This window comes from Salminus brasiliensis, chromosome 7 (genome assembly GCF_030463535.1).
Source record: "Salminus brasiliensis chromosome 7, fSalBra1.hap2, whole genome shotgun sequence".
NCBI lineage: Eukaryota > Metazoa > Chordata > Actinopteri > Characiformes > Bryconidae > Salminus > Salminus brasiliensis.
This window is the reverse complement of record NC_132884.1, coordinates 35,693,120-35,711,546: the sequence shown is the minus strand read 5'-3', so window position 1 is coordinate 35,711,546 and position 18,427 is coordinate 35,693,120. Positions and strand designations below refer to the sequence as shown.

General features: G+C 39.9%; 1 protein-coding gene across 3 annotated transcripts in view; it reads left to right on the top strand.

Annotated features, from left to right (window-relative positions):
- The window catches only part of kcnq2b (potassium voltage-gated channel, KQT-like subfamily, member 2b), a 66,674-nt gene that overhangs the window by 19,925 nt on the left and 28,322 nt on the right, over positions 1-18,427 (top strand). For all 3 annotated transcript variants that reach the window (XM_072684777.1, XM_072684776.1, XM_072684775.1), the window contains exons 2-5: positions 7,439-7,529; positions 7,633-7,759; positions 8,321-8,496; positions 15,311-15,436. In XM_072684777.1, the coding sequence (XP_072540878.1) occupies positions 7,439-7,529; positions 7,633-7,759; positions 8,321-8,496; positions 15,311-15,436 (520 nt within the window). The remainder of the gene's footprint in view (positions 1-7,438; positions 7,530-7,632; positions 7,760-8,320; positions 8,497-15,310; positions 15,437-18,427) is intronic.

The window sequence follows — 18,427 nt, the reverse complement described above, 5'->3', positions numbered from 1 at the left end:
ACATAAAACTGAATACTTGACAGTTACTTGACCTTACATTGCAAGGTGGTCCCCAGGTTCCTAGCAGCTGTGGTTGGATTGCTTTTTCTAAGGAAGAGGATTTTCAGACTTTATTTTGTATTGTTTTTTATTGATGAAAATAATGAATTTATTCCTAGTATTTTTTGAGCATTTCTATTGGCCCATTCATCATATTAAAAATGAAATAGCATAAATGGAGAGGTTCAACATAGTTTTATATCGCAACTGTGTTGAGGGTGTGCTAATTCTGCTTATAGTTTTTAGTTAAATAGATAAAACATCTCCCTAGTGGTGATCAAGCTTAGATATCGCATTGTCACTCACAACCTTATAGTTCTACTGCTTCTGTTGGTTCACTTTTTCAAATTTGTACAAACCAATCTTCAATAAGTATCTGTCCCCATCTGTAGTGGCCCTAATTTATATATCAAAACTTCCATGGTGGTCAAACTTAGGTTCTGGGGGCCCGTAAAAATGCAAATATCTGGGTTTTCCTTTTCTAACATACCCAGTTCCCAATTAAGGCCTTGCTATTTCCTGAAGAGTGGAATTGGGTATCATAAATTAAGTAAAAGGCTGAACTCTGCAGCTTTGGCTTTCCAGGACTTTTTCAGGAAGCCAGTGGTCTTTAGTCTTGAGCTCAGCTCACTCTCATCCATGTGTATGCCAGTTAGGGACTTCCACTAAAAGGCATTTACCTTCAACATTAATTGTCAAACAGAGTGCTGGAGAAAGACTGGAAGGTCCTCCTCTCCTAGAGTCCTGGAGTATTGACCCTTGTCTCCTGTTCTGAATCATTAGTCTATAATTAGAGGCCCTGACGAGTCATCTAATCTACTGAACACAACGTCTGTTTGCTGAGCCAAAGCATAAACATCTACTGGGTGTATATCTCTGCTCTGTGATATGTATTACTGTGTATTAAGCAAAAATACAAGATCTGAAATGCCTGTTTATGCTTTATGGGTGTTGTGGGGGTACATGTCCTATGAAAAAGATTTGTATAAGACATTATTAGATTTCCAGAACAAATGTAAATTAAATCTTTAATCTGTGTTTGAGATGCTACATTTGTGTTTATGTGTAGAGTCAGCAGCTGTGGATTACCTGACTGAAGCAAAGGCAGAAAATTGTTAAAGGATAGACTGCAATTTCACATGAATGGGCAAATTGGAAGCATTGTGTCTAATGATCACTCTGCCTACAAGGATAAGGGCAACACTGTAAAATGGTCCTACTTAGCACCACCCACCATCTTGGCTTCCCTCTAGTACCTGCAGTTTCACAGTAAAATAAGTAATAATAAATATTCTGTCATTATGAAATATCCTGTTTTCACTGATATGCTTAAAAGCTTAGTCGTCACTAAATTAGCTTCAAGCATGGGAAATGTCTGTGTAACCGCTGGCCTGTTCCTTCATGATAACAAAATAATCAAACATATTGAGGTAGTCATGCATGAGCCCATGCTTTCTGCAATTATTTGCGATTACAAATTTAAACACATTTTTATTACCATGTCATTAATTACAGCAGTCATTTCTGTTAACTTTTTATAAATACAGAAATTAGAATATACTGTGATTTAGCCTAATTTCACCACACTGTTCTGTAAAAACCATATTCTTGACTATAAAAAGCAGGGCTTGTGCATTATTAGACTGGTCTGTTCCCATTATTGCTGTAAATCAACAGGCAGCTGTGGAAAGTAGGACTCAGGAGATAATGATGGCAGGCTGATATATGGGCTAAGAATTCAGAACCTGAGGAATGAGTAGGTTGTAGATGCAGGTGTTTTCTATGAATAAGCCTATGTGCAATTTGGTGTGGAACCCACTGAGAGTGAAAGAGCGATGTAGTCAATTCAGGGAAACATATGGTATGTCTAGTAGTGTTCATTAGATAGATGTTGTTCAGGCGTTTGCTGGGTTAAGAAATGTCAAGCATAGTTTGGGTTTTCCTAAAAGTACCTGTACTTGCAGCCTAGTGGATGCTGGAGATGAATAACAAGGAGATAAGGGCCATATTCCAGCACAGCCTGTTAAGTGTCAGTGTCAGAGATTCATAAAATATGTTTGAGCAGGAAAAGCATAAAAACCTTAGGAAACTTTTGGAAGTTCTTCAGTTTGAAACTGTGGAGGAGTCTCTTAAAGTGCTCTGAAGAATCTTCAAGTGTCTTTTTTCTTGTAAAAACATTTTTCAAGAGGTTTCTACACAGTTCCAACCTTAAGGATCCTATATTTTAAACAGTGTAGAGCATGCAGTTAGCCTGTTGGGACCACATGTGGAGATTTCCCATGTGTAAGGTGTAGATTTGAAGAGACAACATTGTTAACCATCTATCTTTGTGTATTTGAAGATGACTTATATATGCAGAAGAAACAATAGTGGAATGATTCAGGTAGGGTTCCCTCATCCATTAAATCTGGTGAGTGGCGTAATCAGGTCAGTCCTGAGGGTCCAGAAGTGGAGTCCAGGAGTGTGACTAGGTACCATATTTCATGTAGCACTATCTTTATATAGTGGCTATTTTGGTATTGGACTTAGCTGTAGGTTGAGGCAGAGAAGGAAGTTTTGATATAAGCAAGACTACAATAATGAATCATGTCTGAACGTTGCTTCCCTAAGTAGGCTATTCCTAAAATAAAGTAACTGAAGTAATTGAAGAGAGGTATTCAGATTAAGCAAAAAAGGGAAGTTAAAGGCACCATCTCTACATATTTATACCCTGCATGGGAAATCTTTTCTCACATATGGTCTTCTCCACACATATTAACAAATTATAATACTATATATAATAATATCAACTATAATTCAAGTAAATGGAGGGGGGGGCAATGATATCAGAATCATATTAGTATTGTCAGACAATTGTTAAAAAATCCAAATTATTGGCATGGATTTCATGTGACTTCATGGACTACTGCACTAAAATATCCAAATTTTCTTCACTGCAGTTGACATTAAAAACACCTGCTTGGTATTGTGCATGCCCCCCTTACACCTCCAAAATAGCTCAGATCCACTGAGGCCTGGACTCCTAAAAATCTCTGAAGCCATCCTGTTGTATCTTGCATTACAATGTTAATGCAAGTCAATGTTAATAAAGTCCTGCTGGTTGTGAGGTGGGGCCTCCAGTGGTTCTCATAAATGAGGCTTGTCTCCGGATCACCAACAGTCTTCCTTGAATGACTTTCGGGAGATACTGAGAACTGCATATCAGGAACACCCAGAAGAACTGCTTGATGTTTAGGAGATACTCTGCCATCACAATTTGGTTCTCGTCAAAGTGGCTCTGATTTTTACACTTTCCCATGTTTCCGGCTTTTAACACGTCAACCTTGGAACTTACTGCCTAATACGTAGATCTCACCCCTTTGACAGATGTCACCGTGATGGGATAATGTTATTCACTTCAGCCATAACACATAACACCTGTATAATGTTATGTCTGACTGGTCTATACTGGTCTATACTGATCTACTAAAGTATGTGATGCTAATCAGAATTATTATATTTTGTTCTTCTTCCTAAAACAAAGCCATCTACTCTTTTTATGAGGACGTTGAGGATAGCTTTTCTCATGTCTGAGGCTGCATTCGCGCAGACCTTGCTGCAGGCCACATTAAGGATGCTTGTAGCCAAACACAAACACTGCAGTACTGCATTGGCCAACTGGGAAAACCTGTGGAAGTGTGCTCCTGCATATGCCAGTGTGTGTTTCTCGGTGTTGTGTGTGTTGTCTTATTTTCATCTAATCCTTCTAATAATTAGTTATTTTTAAAGATATTACCTTTTAAGCCACTGTTCCACCCCAGGTATTTGTTTTAAAAAGCATGTAGAGAAGAGTGAACCCCGAGCAAAATGCAACTAGGCCCAAATAGACAGAGTACTAAACCTAATGAACACAGTCAGCACAAACAGGTGGAGACATTAGTACCATTCCAGTGCATACCTTCTCAATTAACCACTTCCACAGATTATTTTTGGATAATGCAAACCTTTAAGATGTAATGATGGTTATTTAGATGGGTTTTAAATGAAAGTTCATGCTATAGAAGGCTACAGTGAAACACTCCAGGTGATGTCTAAAACACAAATATAGCCACTTTATGACCACATATTGTGTATCTTTACCTTGACAGAAAGAAAAACAAATAATTCTTAATTTGTAATGTACATCAATGTAAAATGTACATTCACTCATTATTAAATGTTCACACAGTGTAAAAACAACTAATCGAATCAAATTATGATAAACAGTAATAAAACATATTCATATCTCAGTCATATATCAGTCATGAATAGATTATTAAATGTTCTTAGGCCAAAATATAATCTCCAATCTGTTGTAAAGCAGCCCATCAGGTGTTAGACAACCTATTTTTATGCTCATTTGTGTAATAGCACAATTGTGATTAATGTCTGTACATTTGGCTCCATTCACAACCACCAACAGTTCTGACTTAAGTTTCTCTAGAACAAAGCATTTCACACCAAAACACTTTGAATGACTTTATTCATATCTTGATGATTTAATTATTAATTAAAAAAACCAAACAAAATGCATTATTAAGATGAATGCTACAAACTATTCACAGGATTTCTGTCATTTTTTATGAGTGATTTCAAATACTGAATAAAAAATCTGACCTTTAGTTTTGAGTATTTGGGGGATATCTCTCTTTTCATAGAGATAGGAGCCTGGTCTTGTAAGACTGCAAATAACTGCCCATCAGCGTTGCAGAGATCGCCACTGAGTGAACAGACTTAATATAAGGACGTTGATCAATCAAATTTTTAAAATTAACATTGTACACTAACAACGTCAAAGAAAAACTCTGCACCACCACATAAGACTGCTCTTCTGCTCAGGTGTGCTGATATAATATATATATATATATTCAGAATATAATATCATTAATATAATCATAGTAGAGAATGGTAAGAATAATGAAAGTAATAATGGTTAATGATCTTTCACTGTTTGTCACTTTCATGTACCAAATTGTCTGTCATGTACCAACTGTCCAATTATGTTAGACAGGGATGTTAGCGAGCATTGATGGTCAAAAGCAAGTGTTTAAACAAAAATGGCTTTTTGGTCTCTTTAGTTTCTTGCTGGTTTTCTGCTGCCTGGTTCTATCAGTGTTCTCAACCAAGGAGTATGAAAAAAGCTGTGAGGATGCCTTGTACATCTTGTTATGGGATTTGTCTGTACATAGTCTATAGGCACAAGTAGGCGCTGATATTTTGATGACTTTCTCCATTGCTAAGCTGCAAACGAATGCAGGTTATGCAACCAACAGCGCTGTCATTTAATTATGTGTGCGCTTTAGGGTTGAAGATGTAATTCATGATTCGAAAGTAAGTCGCCTTGGAAAAGAGCTTCAGTCAAACACCAATAATGTAAATGTAATGTAACCCTCTCATATTACATAACCCCAGATCAGAACACACTATACGGCTCTATTTATTCTCCTACATCTGAAACACTTACAATTTGTGCTGTTTTGTGCTTTACAGGCAGAATTTGATTCCTGTATCTTTGGCTATCCATGTCTGTTTGTATCAGTATGATGTAGTGTACTCCCTTGTAGCCTGGTACCCGATGAGGTGGAGACTGTGACATTTCTGTCAATATGCCGTATTGTCTTTACCTCTTTCCTGGACGCTCCAGTATCTGCAGAGGACTGTAGCGTGTTAGAGGGAGGCTGATATCCTGCGGTGGGTCTAATGTCCAGCTAGCTGTTGCATGGGCCAGCTCAGCAGTTTCTGCTGAACCGTATTGAATTTGTCGAGATCCCTCGCAAACCGCAGCAGGACTCCTGATGTGAAAAAAACCCTCATTTAACTGTATTAGAGAGACCTTTGAAGGACAAGCTGACTGTATTACGTTTAATTAGGTGTTTCTTGTCTGTCCTCTGTCTCGGATAGGCCACTAATGTTCAGAAGGTTGCACTAGCTGAGATCATGTTTCACTAGATGGACTCATTTGATTTGATGTTTTTCATATTTGTACATAAATTAACTGATATGGGGCCTCAAATCCATTTGTTCAGTATTTAAGCTGTTTTCTGGTGTGTACATAATAAGTATGTGAATTTGGTTGGGATGATTAATGCACACATGGTACATATTTACAACCTTGTTATTTTGCCTCTTTAGAAAACTTTAGAAAACATGGACAGCGTAACGTCTCTCAGAAGTGAAGCAACCACAGTTCTAGCGTCTCTGCTGGCTGAATGCCCTATGATGTGTAGCTCCGCCCATCCCTATATGTTTCAATGACAAGACAGCACTTTTTCATACATCTCCTCTAAACTACCTTTCTGCAGACCCACACTGCTCCACGTCCACACTGCAAATGAACTGCGCATGCCCAAAGCCGGCACTGGCCCCGTCCTCTCTTTACCGAGCGGGATGTATATAAATCTATATAAATCTTCAGTGTGACACAAAAAATAAATCAGTGCATTTAACTTACACAGTCTCAGTTGCTCACTTACCTCAACACTAAAAAAAACTCTCTTAAAAGTGTCTCTTTTAAGGTCAAGGAGGAGGACTGAGCGTAAATTAGCAGTTCCACTCCACATAACAGTCTTTTGATTAAAATTTGATATGCTAATATTTAACAGCACTGGACAAAATTGATTTATGGAATTTATGTAAAAATGATTTATGTAATGTGGGTCTAGACAAAGCATTAAAGTCATGACGTTATTTTGAGACGGGACGTGCTTTTAAAGGCAAAAATTCAACAGAAGAAGTTTCTGTTCTAACATATTTAGGATGTTTTTATTCACCTTTTTATCTCCCACAGCGTTATTCCTTTATTCAACAGCCTCAAATGGACAAGTATGCAAATTAGGAGAAGACATAATTTCAACATCTAGCAACTTCTAGCTTTTACTTTTAGGACAGCCAATAGCTAATTTCCTTACCGAGGAGCAACCGAGGAGCAACACTGGAGACTGGTTGTCAGCAGGACCTGCATGGCACCCTTTCTGTTTATTACATGGAGAACTTACATGAACCAAAGCTTTACTGTTGAATCATTCCACTTACTGAACAAACTGGGAATCCATGGGGAAAATCCTACCTGGCATACGTTTTTTTAACTGGCCGACACACTCAGATATCCACAGCAGTACTTCCTCCTACAGTGGTGATTAGCCATCTACATTAGCTGTTAGACTTGCTTTCTATATTCTCCAAATGTAGACGTTAAATTTAGCCTCAAAAGGCCTTTTGAGGTTTAAGGTTTGTCACTTCCATTTTACCAAACTGTCTTCATCCAACTGTGCCAACCTAAATACAGTTTTCCACTCTAGGTCACCTTTAACAAAAAAGGGTGTCAAGGAGAATTGATGGTCAAAAACAAGTGTTTAAAGAAACAATGCTTTTTCTTTTTCAGCTTCTTGCTGGTCTTCTCCTGTCTGGTCCTATCGGTCTTCTCAACCATCAAGGAGTATGAAAAGAGCTCTGAGGATGCCTTGTACATATTGGTATGGGATTTGTTGCATAATTCCTTGTAATCAGTTTATTATTAACATTTATTATAACCACATACCTTAATGAGCATTGTTCTTTTTACTCATGTGTTTGTAGGAAATTGTGACGATCGTGGTGTTTGGAGTTGAATACATCGTAAGAATCTGGTCTGCAGGATGCTGCTGTCGATACAGAGGATGGAGGGGCAGGCTGAAATTTGCCCGCAAACCTTTTTGTGTCATAGGTGAGAGCATTTTTATTTTAGGGAGAACCCTTCAGTGTCCGGTTTAATATACTAAAGTCCATCTATGAAACTTTAGCTTATTAAGTTCATTATCCAGTTAAATGTTTTACTTTAACAGCCCCAGCCAACCCATATTTTAAGCCAGGAGTTATGATCTCAGTGGGTGGCTGGACTAATCAAGCATCTCTGAACAACAGAAGGTTTGGGAGTTTTCCAACCACCCAATCCCAAATAATCATTGAAAAAATTGAGAAAAAAATTATTGCCTTAAAAGTAGTGCTTAAGCTGCATGTAATATAAAAAAGTCTGCAGGCCGGCCTAGCAATGGAACTGGCCTATGAGGCCCACCCACAGCAATTTCCCTGAAAGCTAACAGTACATAAAACTTCACTGGTTTCTTTTGTCTTAGGAAGCTTGTAGCTGCATTCCTATAGCTTTAATGTAGCACACAGACTCAGCAACAGGCCGCCACAGAAAATTACAGCCTCCATTTCCAGAGCAGTTCACACCTGGAATTCCTAACTTTCTACATAATGACTCCTGGTTTTCTGTGTATCACAGACATCATGGTGCTAATAGCCTCCATATCGGTGTTGGCGGCTGGCACACAGGGGAATGTCTTTGCCACCTCAGCCATCAGGAGTCTTCGGTTCCTCCAGATTCTCCGCATGATCCGTATGGACCGCCGAGGAGGAACCTGGAAGCTCCTGGGGTCTGTCGTCTATGCCCACAGCAAGGTAACCAACATTACTGAACATCAGCCATCACTCAAGTGGCTCTTGCAGAGTAATTTTATTGTCACCATAGAAACTGGAGTCTGTGTTGGCAGTTTCCAGAGAATAGATGCTCATCCACATTGGATGAACTGTTTCAGATAGCTCCTTCAGAGCTCTCTGCTGGCTTTGTGTTCACTCAGAGTTAAAAAAAATTGGGCTTGGTCCTTTTGGTTGTTTTTAGTTGTGTATCTGTCCTATGGGATTTTGATTCAAAATGCAGGCCTGTATTTGGATTTGAAAATCTTTTCAACAGTACACTATATGGACAAAAGTATTGGGACACCCATGGGCTTTTGTTGAATCAATTGTCTCTACTTTCCAGGGAAGGCTTTCTACTCGATTTTTTTACTCGAGCATTGCTGAGAGGATTTAATTGCAATCACCAACTCCCCAACTTATCCCAAAATACTGCATTGAACACCATCATTCCACTGCTCCACAGCTTCATGCTGGGAGGCTTTATAGCCCATACCTAGCATTTGTCAAGGTGCCATTAGGTTCATGTTTATCTGTTTTAGCAATGGGGGCACTTTAATGTAGTTGAATACATTCCTTAGAAGGGATGTCCACAAACATTTGGACAAATAGTGTGTTTCAGTGTTGTATTCACGATTCAATGTTCTAAATTGAAGCCAATTTTAAGTCCCATCTGATTTAAACAGAAGCTGTTCTAGCGGAGGGGCATCATATTGGATTTCATTTGTAAAGCCTGCCTTTTCCCTTGCTATGATAAAGTGGATCTTGATAGATCAGGCTGTCTCATGGTGCAAGGTTGTTGGCTTCTTCTCAGCCAAGCATATCTCCTTTGAGACGCAGTGTAGGAGCTGTGGAGTATGGAGTTGTTCACTTTCTAATGAGATATCCTGGTAAAGTGTCAAGTAGAATGGATTTAGGGTGCATCCGAGAACACTGGGGCTATGGTTGGTTTGCTTTCGATTGGATTTGGCATGCCGCACCCTATTACTCAAGCTGCAGGAGAGTTAGTGGCAGAGGGCTGGAGAAGGGGACTTGGGAAGGGGTAGTATTTCACAGAGGGCTAGACAAAAAAGACCTGGATGGTGTCAGGAAGTCTGACCAGTAACTCCCCCTTAGATAAAAGAAGGAATATGGACTACATCTTCCAACGTTCTGCCATACTGCTTCTGTAGAACGGACAAAAGTGAAGGGTCTGTTTCAGTAGTATCATATTAAAGTGATTTTTTAAGTGGTATTACATTAAGGTTAATCAGCATGAAAGCCTCCCTCCATGCTAAAGTGCCTCTGTACATTCTCTGGCACCTTTCCATCTTGGATATACATTAGTACTTTCTTTGTTTCTAATGTGAACAGTAGGCTAAGTGCCAGTGCAGCTGAGGGCTATAAATCAGCTAAATGAGCGTTCGGATCGTGCATATTTAATCCCATCTATAAAGTTGCTCAGTTTGGGCCAAACATTAACAAGCATCTTTATGAATGTGTACAGCTGCTGTGCAATCCTGCCTCAGAGTACCTAAAACTCCTTTTCAGTTGTGCTGCGAACAACCCTATTTTTAGCTCAAGTCATTTCAAGCCCGGCTCCATCTGACTTGACTCCTCAGCACTTTGCCTGCTCTTTCAAACCCAAAGCCTGCCGCACTGGGGAATGCAGAGGCTGTTGTCTTGGTGATGCAACACTGTTTCTATCTATAACAGCCAATGCACTTTATAAATAACCACCCCCTGCTAGACGTGTGTATGTATGAAGCTGGACTATGAATGAGATTTATGAGATATGAGATGTCCTATAGCACAGTTCTCGGTAGTGAGTTAGAGGGCTAGAGCTGTTTGGTTGGAAAAAAGCCACTACGGATGCATAGAAGATCAAAGATTGAGTAAACCTTCACGAAAAATAGGTCAGGTGTAGTTTCATTGTGTTACCAGTAAGTGGTGACATGTACACCTCTCTTCACTAGGAGCTTTTTTTACACTACTCTAGGCTGTTAAGCAAGACTTTGTACAGCATGTCAAATGAAAAGTTTCCACCCCTCACAGAGTAAATTCTCCAGTGTTGAATGAACACCCACAGTACCCATTTAGGGTCCAGCTGGAAATGACTCACCGATATAAGAGCCAGTTTAACACTGGGCAGTTTACTTATTTTTAAGGTCTTATCGAAATAACTTGTTAAACAGGTATTAGCTTGATTCAAGGGTAGGGAATAAGTGGCACAGTTTTCTGTTTGCTCTGCCCCAATGACTCAGCATACCAGGCTGTACTGGGCAATTTAGACTGACTGCTCTAACCTCTAAAAGTGGAACTGCCACTGTCATTGGTGCCAGCTGTGCAGTAGGTAACTGGCATGTGTCAGCCTGCTGAATGTAATTAAAGCTAAAGCGTAGTGCATAGCACAAAAAGGAGTTGTAGCAGCTATTTCAGAGCCTGAACTGCATCCATGCTTATGTCCATCTGTTGATCCACTATTTTTATTTAACGTTTAAAACATTAACATTGCATGCTGATGCTCCACTGCCTGTAAAATTAAGATTATCATCCTTACCATTGCCGCTCCAAGCTCTGCACTCTGCTAAGTGTAATTTTGATGAAGCTGGCAGGACAACACAGTGAGAACTGCTTAACATTGCACAACCAGAGTCATATTTGTGTAGAATCTGGTAATACTACTTAATCAGATATCAACAGTCAGGCGATCATTGCTATATTGGCAGTGACAGGCGAGTGCCCAATGCTTGTACACCCCTGCTTTGCTCTATTGAAATAGCAATCAGACCCAGCTGATTAAGTCAGGCCTGGCTCTTAAAGGGAAAGGCAAGTGACATGCTGATTGGTTTATTTCACATTACGCCCAAAACCCACCCAGACTTAGTAGTACCTGTCTTTTGTGCATTTCGAGCCACGTATGGTGTTCTTTTCCCATTTTTATGACAGCAAAGACACACTGACACATTTAAAATCAAGCTGCGTGGTGCACAGTTGACAGCTTGCCTAAAGATCGCTAAAATAAGGCCCTAGGACCGTGATGATTTAGATATTGTATGCAATTAGAGCATTGTTAATTAGTATGGTATTGCCTGCCACTATTTCTACATCGACCTTGTAGTTCCAAAAACTGCAAAACTAAAGAAACAAACTTTGGACCCCAGGCAAACAGCACCTCCATTTATTGACTACGTTTGGGCTTTGGGGAAATTAGTGTAAACTGCATTTTTGACTGAACCATCACCTTAAGTATCACATTAGGGAGTCCATACCTGTCCGTGTCAGCTTTTAAAGCTGGCACTACACTCTTGTCACTCGCCTAGCTCAGAGCACAGGTCCAGCTCTCTAAGGTGCTGAGATGAGTGCAGCTTTAGGCAAGGACTTCTCCAAGGTCAAAGTCCTGCCCACATCCAGAGCCCAGAGCGTTGGCGTGGATCTGATGCTGCATTTTTCAGTCTAAAACAGGTTCCGTCGGCTTTGCGGGTCCCTGTTCTGTCTGCTTGAGTGGTGCACTTCACTGGTGTCCCATTTCTTAGCTTCCACAAGAAGGTTGCGTGTGCAGTAGCAGAGGGGAAAAAAGCACTTGCTGACGAGGCAAATGTTTGAAGTCATTTTTCTTAGTTGGGCTCGTTGAGGGGGCTCATGAGTGTTGTGCTGTGCAGTGCTTTCCTCCACCTTGGTGGGTGTTCTAATTAGTCTTTATGCCAAATCTGCCTGATTTAAATGAGTCTCATTAAAAAGGAAGTTTATATATCAGAGTCACTGACATCAAAAGGCATTGTGTTCAGATGTCATAGTTTATGTACTGAATAAGCTGTACTGCACAATGTCAGCTTAAATACGTTTATTTCTTCAACATAACGCAATGTAAATATGGGCTAGATATGGAAATAGCATGTTTTCAATTCACTGTTTTTAAGGATGTCGCAAAACCCGAGTGATTTTATATTTATAGCAATGTAGCACCACCCACTCGCCCACATTATATATAATGAGTGTTTCAGCCCAGACTTCATGTTTGTCCAGTTCTTCCCTTGTTAACCCACTCCCACTTGTTAACCAGTTGACCCACCTGTTTGTAGCTCCCCCCAGCACTAGCAAAGCTTCCAACACTAGGAGGGTCAAGACTTAACACGTCTCCTCCAATATGTACAAAGCCAGCCTCCGCCTCTGTTCGTACAGCCGCTGATGCGGCATCACCAGGCAGCCAGCATGCTCGGAAGAACATGCTGGGTCCCCAGCTCCACCGCCCCAGCTAACAAACACCTGTGCCGGCAAATATCGCTTAAGGGTGATGAGGGGAGAGAGCACTATCTACTTACCTGTAGAGAATATGGCCCATGCAGCACCAATGGCTCGGGAGTCGAACTCACGCGGTAGCGCATGAGACAGCTGAGCCACTCAGAGCCCCCCAGAGCCCCCCAGACTTCTCTTTGAATGAGGCACGAGACAGGGCAGTCAATCAGTGAAAAAGATGATTTACAAATATCAGTCCTGAGGGCACAGTAACACAAACCACCTGCTTTATCCTTAGGAAATAAATGTGCTGTTTAGTCATGCCTGTATTCTCTCAGCCTAATTCCCAGTCTAAAATGTCTCACCACATTCAAGCTAATCAGTCTTGAAAGGCACCATATGCTTCCTCTAATATATATGCAAACTGCCACTGACCTTTTTTTTCAAACTAGTGGCCTTGCTGCATAATTGAGCACCTTAGTTTTTCATACAGACCTGGCTGACTGAAATAAACCATATGGACAAAAGTATTGGGACACCTGCTCATTTAATTTCTTCTGAAATCAAGGGTATTAAAAAGAGTTTATCCTGCTTTTGTTGGAGTAACTGTCTCTACTGTACATGGACGTTTTTACTAGATTTACTGGATTGCATCGCTATGAGGATTTGATTGCATTTAGCGACAAGAGCGTAAGTGAGGTCAGGATGTTGGATGATCACCACCCCACCTCATCCCCAACTCCTTAACTCATCCCAAAAGTATTGGATGGAGCACCAACCATCATACAAGTTCTTCCACTGCTCCTCAGCTCTGTGCTGGCGGGGTTAATACTCATCTAGCCAATGCTTGGATTTAGGCATGGTGCCAGTTGATTCATGTTGATCTGCTCCAGAGAGTCCTATTATATTGGCAAAGCTGCTCTACAGGGACTAGGCAGGCTGTGTGTGTGGATTTGTACATCTGTGCCAGCAATGGGTGCAACTTAAAGTAGCAAAATGCATTCATTAGAAGGGGTGTCCAGGAACATTTGGACAGATAGTGTATGTGCTGACATTGGAGGACAAAGAGAATATGACAAATGTCCTTCACCTCTACACCACTGAACAAGGCCTTTAAAATGTGAGCCTTCAGGGCAATTAGCTTTCTTTACATTAGCCTTCAGTAGACTTTACAGATGTCTCATTTTCATAATTAGCCACTTACTGCAAATTCAAAATGGCTTCATGCCAAGTAATAGCCAGGGGCTGCAGCCCTCAATGAATGTGTGGGTGATTTCATGTTATTTTCTGCCAGACTCTCTTTTAGCCACCGCTAACACCTCAGGCTGTCTTTCTGAGACTCTTGTATGGGAATTAGGTTACAAAACTGCATTGGGGAGCATTAACTTTTGGAGAGACTCTGAACTCGAATGAACCTGATTTTAGTGTAGCACATTAATTATGTAGCACACGATGAAGCACAAACTAATTAGCCACTAATAAAAGCCTGATCTGCTCATAAGACGGGTTTAGTGCTGCTATGTGCCTCTGTGCCAAGGCCTGTGGTTTTCTGTCACTTTTTGTTGTTGTTGTGTAAGCGCATAACACGCATGAAAGATATATGATTGTTTAACTAATAATTTCTAATTTGCGCTGATGTTTGTAGCTGTACTCTTCTGTGGTTCATTACAGTAAATTCCTCCTAGATAGACACTGAATGAAAGCCATTATTTGGCAGCATGTCAATAGCTTAACAAGGGCCACTTTTTAAAATATCAAGTAAAGATTATGTGCATTCCCTAATGCATGTACACTGGTTTTTTAAGAATTACTGAATGACGGGACTATATCTGGATCAGGCCGAGCCACATAAAAATGCAAGTGTAAACGTACTCAAGGCTCATTTAACCCAGATACAAATCCCATCACTCAAACCACTTCAGGTGGTCTGAGACACATTCGAGCTACATGTTATAGCAGTGTAAGCGTATCTGTCTCTCCAAGGTGCATGCGACAACCAAAACCCCTTTCATTACAACCGAAACACCTGCAATAATTGCCATCCGACCAGCGGATTTGCATATTCCGTCCAACACAGCGATCCCAGCGATTTCAGTCTGACTAACCTGAGACACATTTGCCTGCCCAGTGTAAACGCATGTGGCTAAAATCCTACCAGGATACAACTCAGGCACTAGTGCCATGAAGTGACCAGGTGTAAAGGGGCTCCACGTGTTGGTGCTATCATGGTGAGATTGTCAGATTGATCCCCTGTGATACCACAGTCATCTGTGGCTAGAAGTCCCCCAGAGCACAATTGGCCTCACTCTCTCCCTCTACTCTATCACCCACCTCAATGCTAACTGGCAAGGGTCTCTGTTTAGCTGATGTAACAGAACTGGCAGTTGGTGCTCTCCTCCAAGCGTGTTCAGCTGTCCAGTAATGTTGCATCAGCAGCAGATGGAAAAGATAGGGTGGCTGGTTTCATATTTTGAGGTCATGTTAGCCTTCACCATCCCAGCCTATGTACTGTATGTACTGTGTCCTATGTCATGTGAGCAATTCTTTTTGACTGTGTGTGTTTGTGTGTGTTTGTCCTTGGCAGGAACTGATCACAGCTTGGTACATTGGCTTCCTGTGTCTGATCCTGGCTTCTTTCCTTGTGTATCTGGCTGAGAAGGAAGACAACGAGATGTTTGCGACCTATGCTGATGCCCTGTGGTGGGGCCTGGTAAGTGTGTAATTACTGCCTAGGAATGAATATGGCATCGATAAGACTGATATCTTCTGGTTTAGCTCTGCCCAGTCACAATACATCCCAATTGCATACTATTTTTAGTATATATTTATATACTAATACTTAGTATAGATTAAAATGTCAAAGCTGAGTACATTTAAAAACCATGCTTAGATGCATACTTAGAACCGGTCGGTTTTTGAGTGTGGTCACGATGGACGCTAACGTCCCACAAAGCAATGAGAAACAGAAAAGGAGGAGTTACTCAAGCCAGGAAAAATACAAAAATAATAACGGATTATAATGCAGGGGAACTTGCAGCGACGTATGTTGGCATAGCAAAGCTTCACTTCCTGTTAGTACAAAACAGACTAGTATGTTAATATTTTGTGTACTAACTTGTCAAACCAATAATATTAAGATTAGTATACACAATTTTCATGAGGTACAGGGCAGTCAGATGTCAGGACAGATGTTTTTTACATTGAGCAGTAACAAAAACATCTGATTTAATTCCTAGTAATAAAAAGAAGATCTAAAAAATCTAAAATAAAAAAAAGAAAGCAATAAAACACTAGATAAGTGGATGTTTGAAATAGCTTAACTGAGATGGAAATTCTATGAGGTTAGATTTAGGAGAAGGGGCTTCAGGCATGGGCCTCTAACTCCAAAATAGCAACTTTACACAAGAAGAAAACAAATCTTCTTAACTTTCAAAGGAAGTCAATTTAAAAAGATTATATCCACAGTCATTCTGGAGCATTTCTATTGATCCATTCTTCATTACATTGACACAGAACAACTGCTACATTATGTCTAAAAGTGAAAAATGCACAGCAGAGATGTATCTGTTTAACCGGGACAGTACACATTAATCTAACTAAACAAATCAATACATTTACTGATTTAAGCATTAATCAGTCATAAACATGATTCATTACTTTGACTGGTCAAACACTAGGGTTTCTGAAGGCCATGTTGATGGACAGAACGTCTTGGAAAAGCTTCTGTAGTCAGGTGTTATAATTTGGATTGTGTTAGCAAGAAAGTCTTAGTTGCACTTGAGCTGCCAGGGAGATTCATGATGGCAGTCCTTGGAGACTGTAGTAATTGCCAAAACCAGTTGGCAACACACCCCTTTGAAATAAACTCAAAGACATCAGTGAAACAGAGGCTGGGACTGGGACATTTCCATGGGAGTCCAAATTGATACGAGGCAAACTCCAGTAGATGTTTTCTTTTAAACAGTTCAGATTAATGCTGTGTACCGTGTTACACATCTTATAATATATGCATCTAAAATCTTACAGTAGCGCCGAACAGACAAGTCTTTAATCCTCAGGATCTGTTCTAGGATAGTCAATAGCCAATTCAGTTCAATTCAATTCAACCTACATTGAGGGTGACCTTTATTTACAATGTAGCCAAGGCAGTGCATAAAATATAGACTGAACATAAAAACTAGACATGAATATTATAAAACAAGTAAGATATAAAACAAATAAGATAAATTATAACATTCTATAGTTCAGTCTTAGAGCAGAGGCCCCGGCTGCTGATGATGGGACAAGATTTAAGCTAGTAAACCTCTGGTCATAATAACCACTAACCACTAACCATAACTTCTTCTTTTAATTTCTTATGGTGATGCATACAAACAGAAATAAATAAATAAATGACTGAGTGAAAACATCAAACAGGAAACTAAACAAGTAACTAAAAATAAGAATAGTAAATGGTCATTTTTAGAATAGTAAAAAACTAAGAGTAATAAGACAACTAAAACTATTGTATTAAAACTACAGGACTGTACTAAACCACAGTAATTACTATCAGTTAATGCAGCTGAAATCTGCCACAAATACATTTACATTTAAGGCATCTAGCTGACGCTCTTATCCAGAGCGACTTACAAAGTAACTCGTATTACAGAGGCCAGTGTAGTGTTAGGAGTCTTGCCCAGGGACTCTTATTGGTGTGGCGCAGCATATGACCCAGACTGGGAATCGAACCCTGGTCTCCCACATGGTGTAATAGCTCACTGGCAGCTAGTGGTTTTATCTGTTGTGCCACACCAACCACCACACCACAACACATACACTGGAAGTTTTGGAAGTGATACAATGCACACATTAGGGAAAAAAAAATCTGCCTGAATCCGACCACTTCTTATTTTGCGTGGAGTCAGGATCCTTGTTTGATTTGAAAGTAATAGACTTAGTAAATTTAATAAAGTAAGAGTTAAATGAAAATGATGGAGACTAATTGTTCTTTTTATTGGGTTAGTAAAGGCTATCTGTCAGGCTTGATGCAGCCCAGGCAAAGAGAGCTCACAGTGTCTGTTTCCTTGTAGTCTTCTGGTGCTCTATATTAAAGCTGCTTGAATACCTGATTACATTTTCTTTTATGTGGTTTACGTGTCTTTTTAAACCCCAATTCCCTGTAATTTGGATTGGGAGGGTTCATTTAAAAATGTATTCCATGACTACTGATTATTGATTACCTGTTAAAAAACTTACTGTAACATAATCACAGTTACTAACATTACAAAGGATTACTATATTAAAGTAATGTAATCTAATTACTTTCAAGAATCCCTACTTTTTAAAGGCACATATTCAGATAAAGACAAAAATCTTTAAATATAAATGAATACGAAACCATCCTGTGTGTCTCCACCAAACACCAAAACATCTCATATCCACATCTTGTGTTCTCATGAAGCGAATCCCCTGTCTACTAAATTATATACACCATTACTGCTGGAGCAAAACCTTCTCTCCAACAAGAGAACTTCACAGGGAAAGGGGAAAAATTGTGTATTTTCAAAATGAATGTATAAAGATTGTAAAAAGTGAAATGATAAGATATTTAAATAACCAGTACGCGTAGAGTGAGCAGTTCAAAGAAATTCACTTGTTAAAAGGTTAGCTAATCACTTTGAGAGCCCCGAGTGGTCCAGCAGAATAAGGCACTGTAACTATA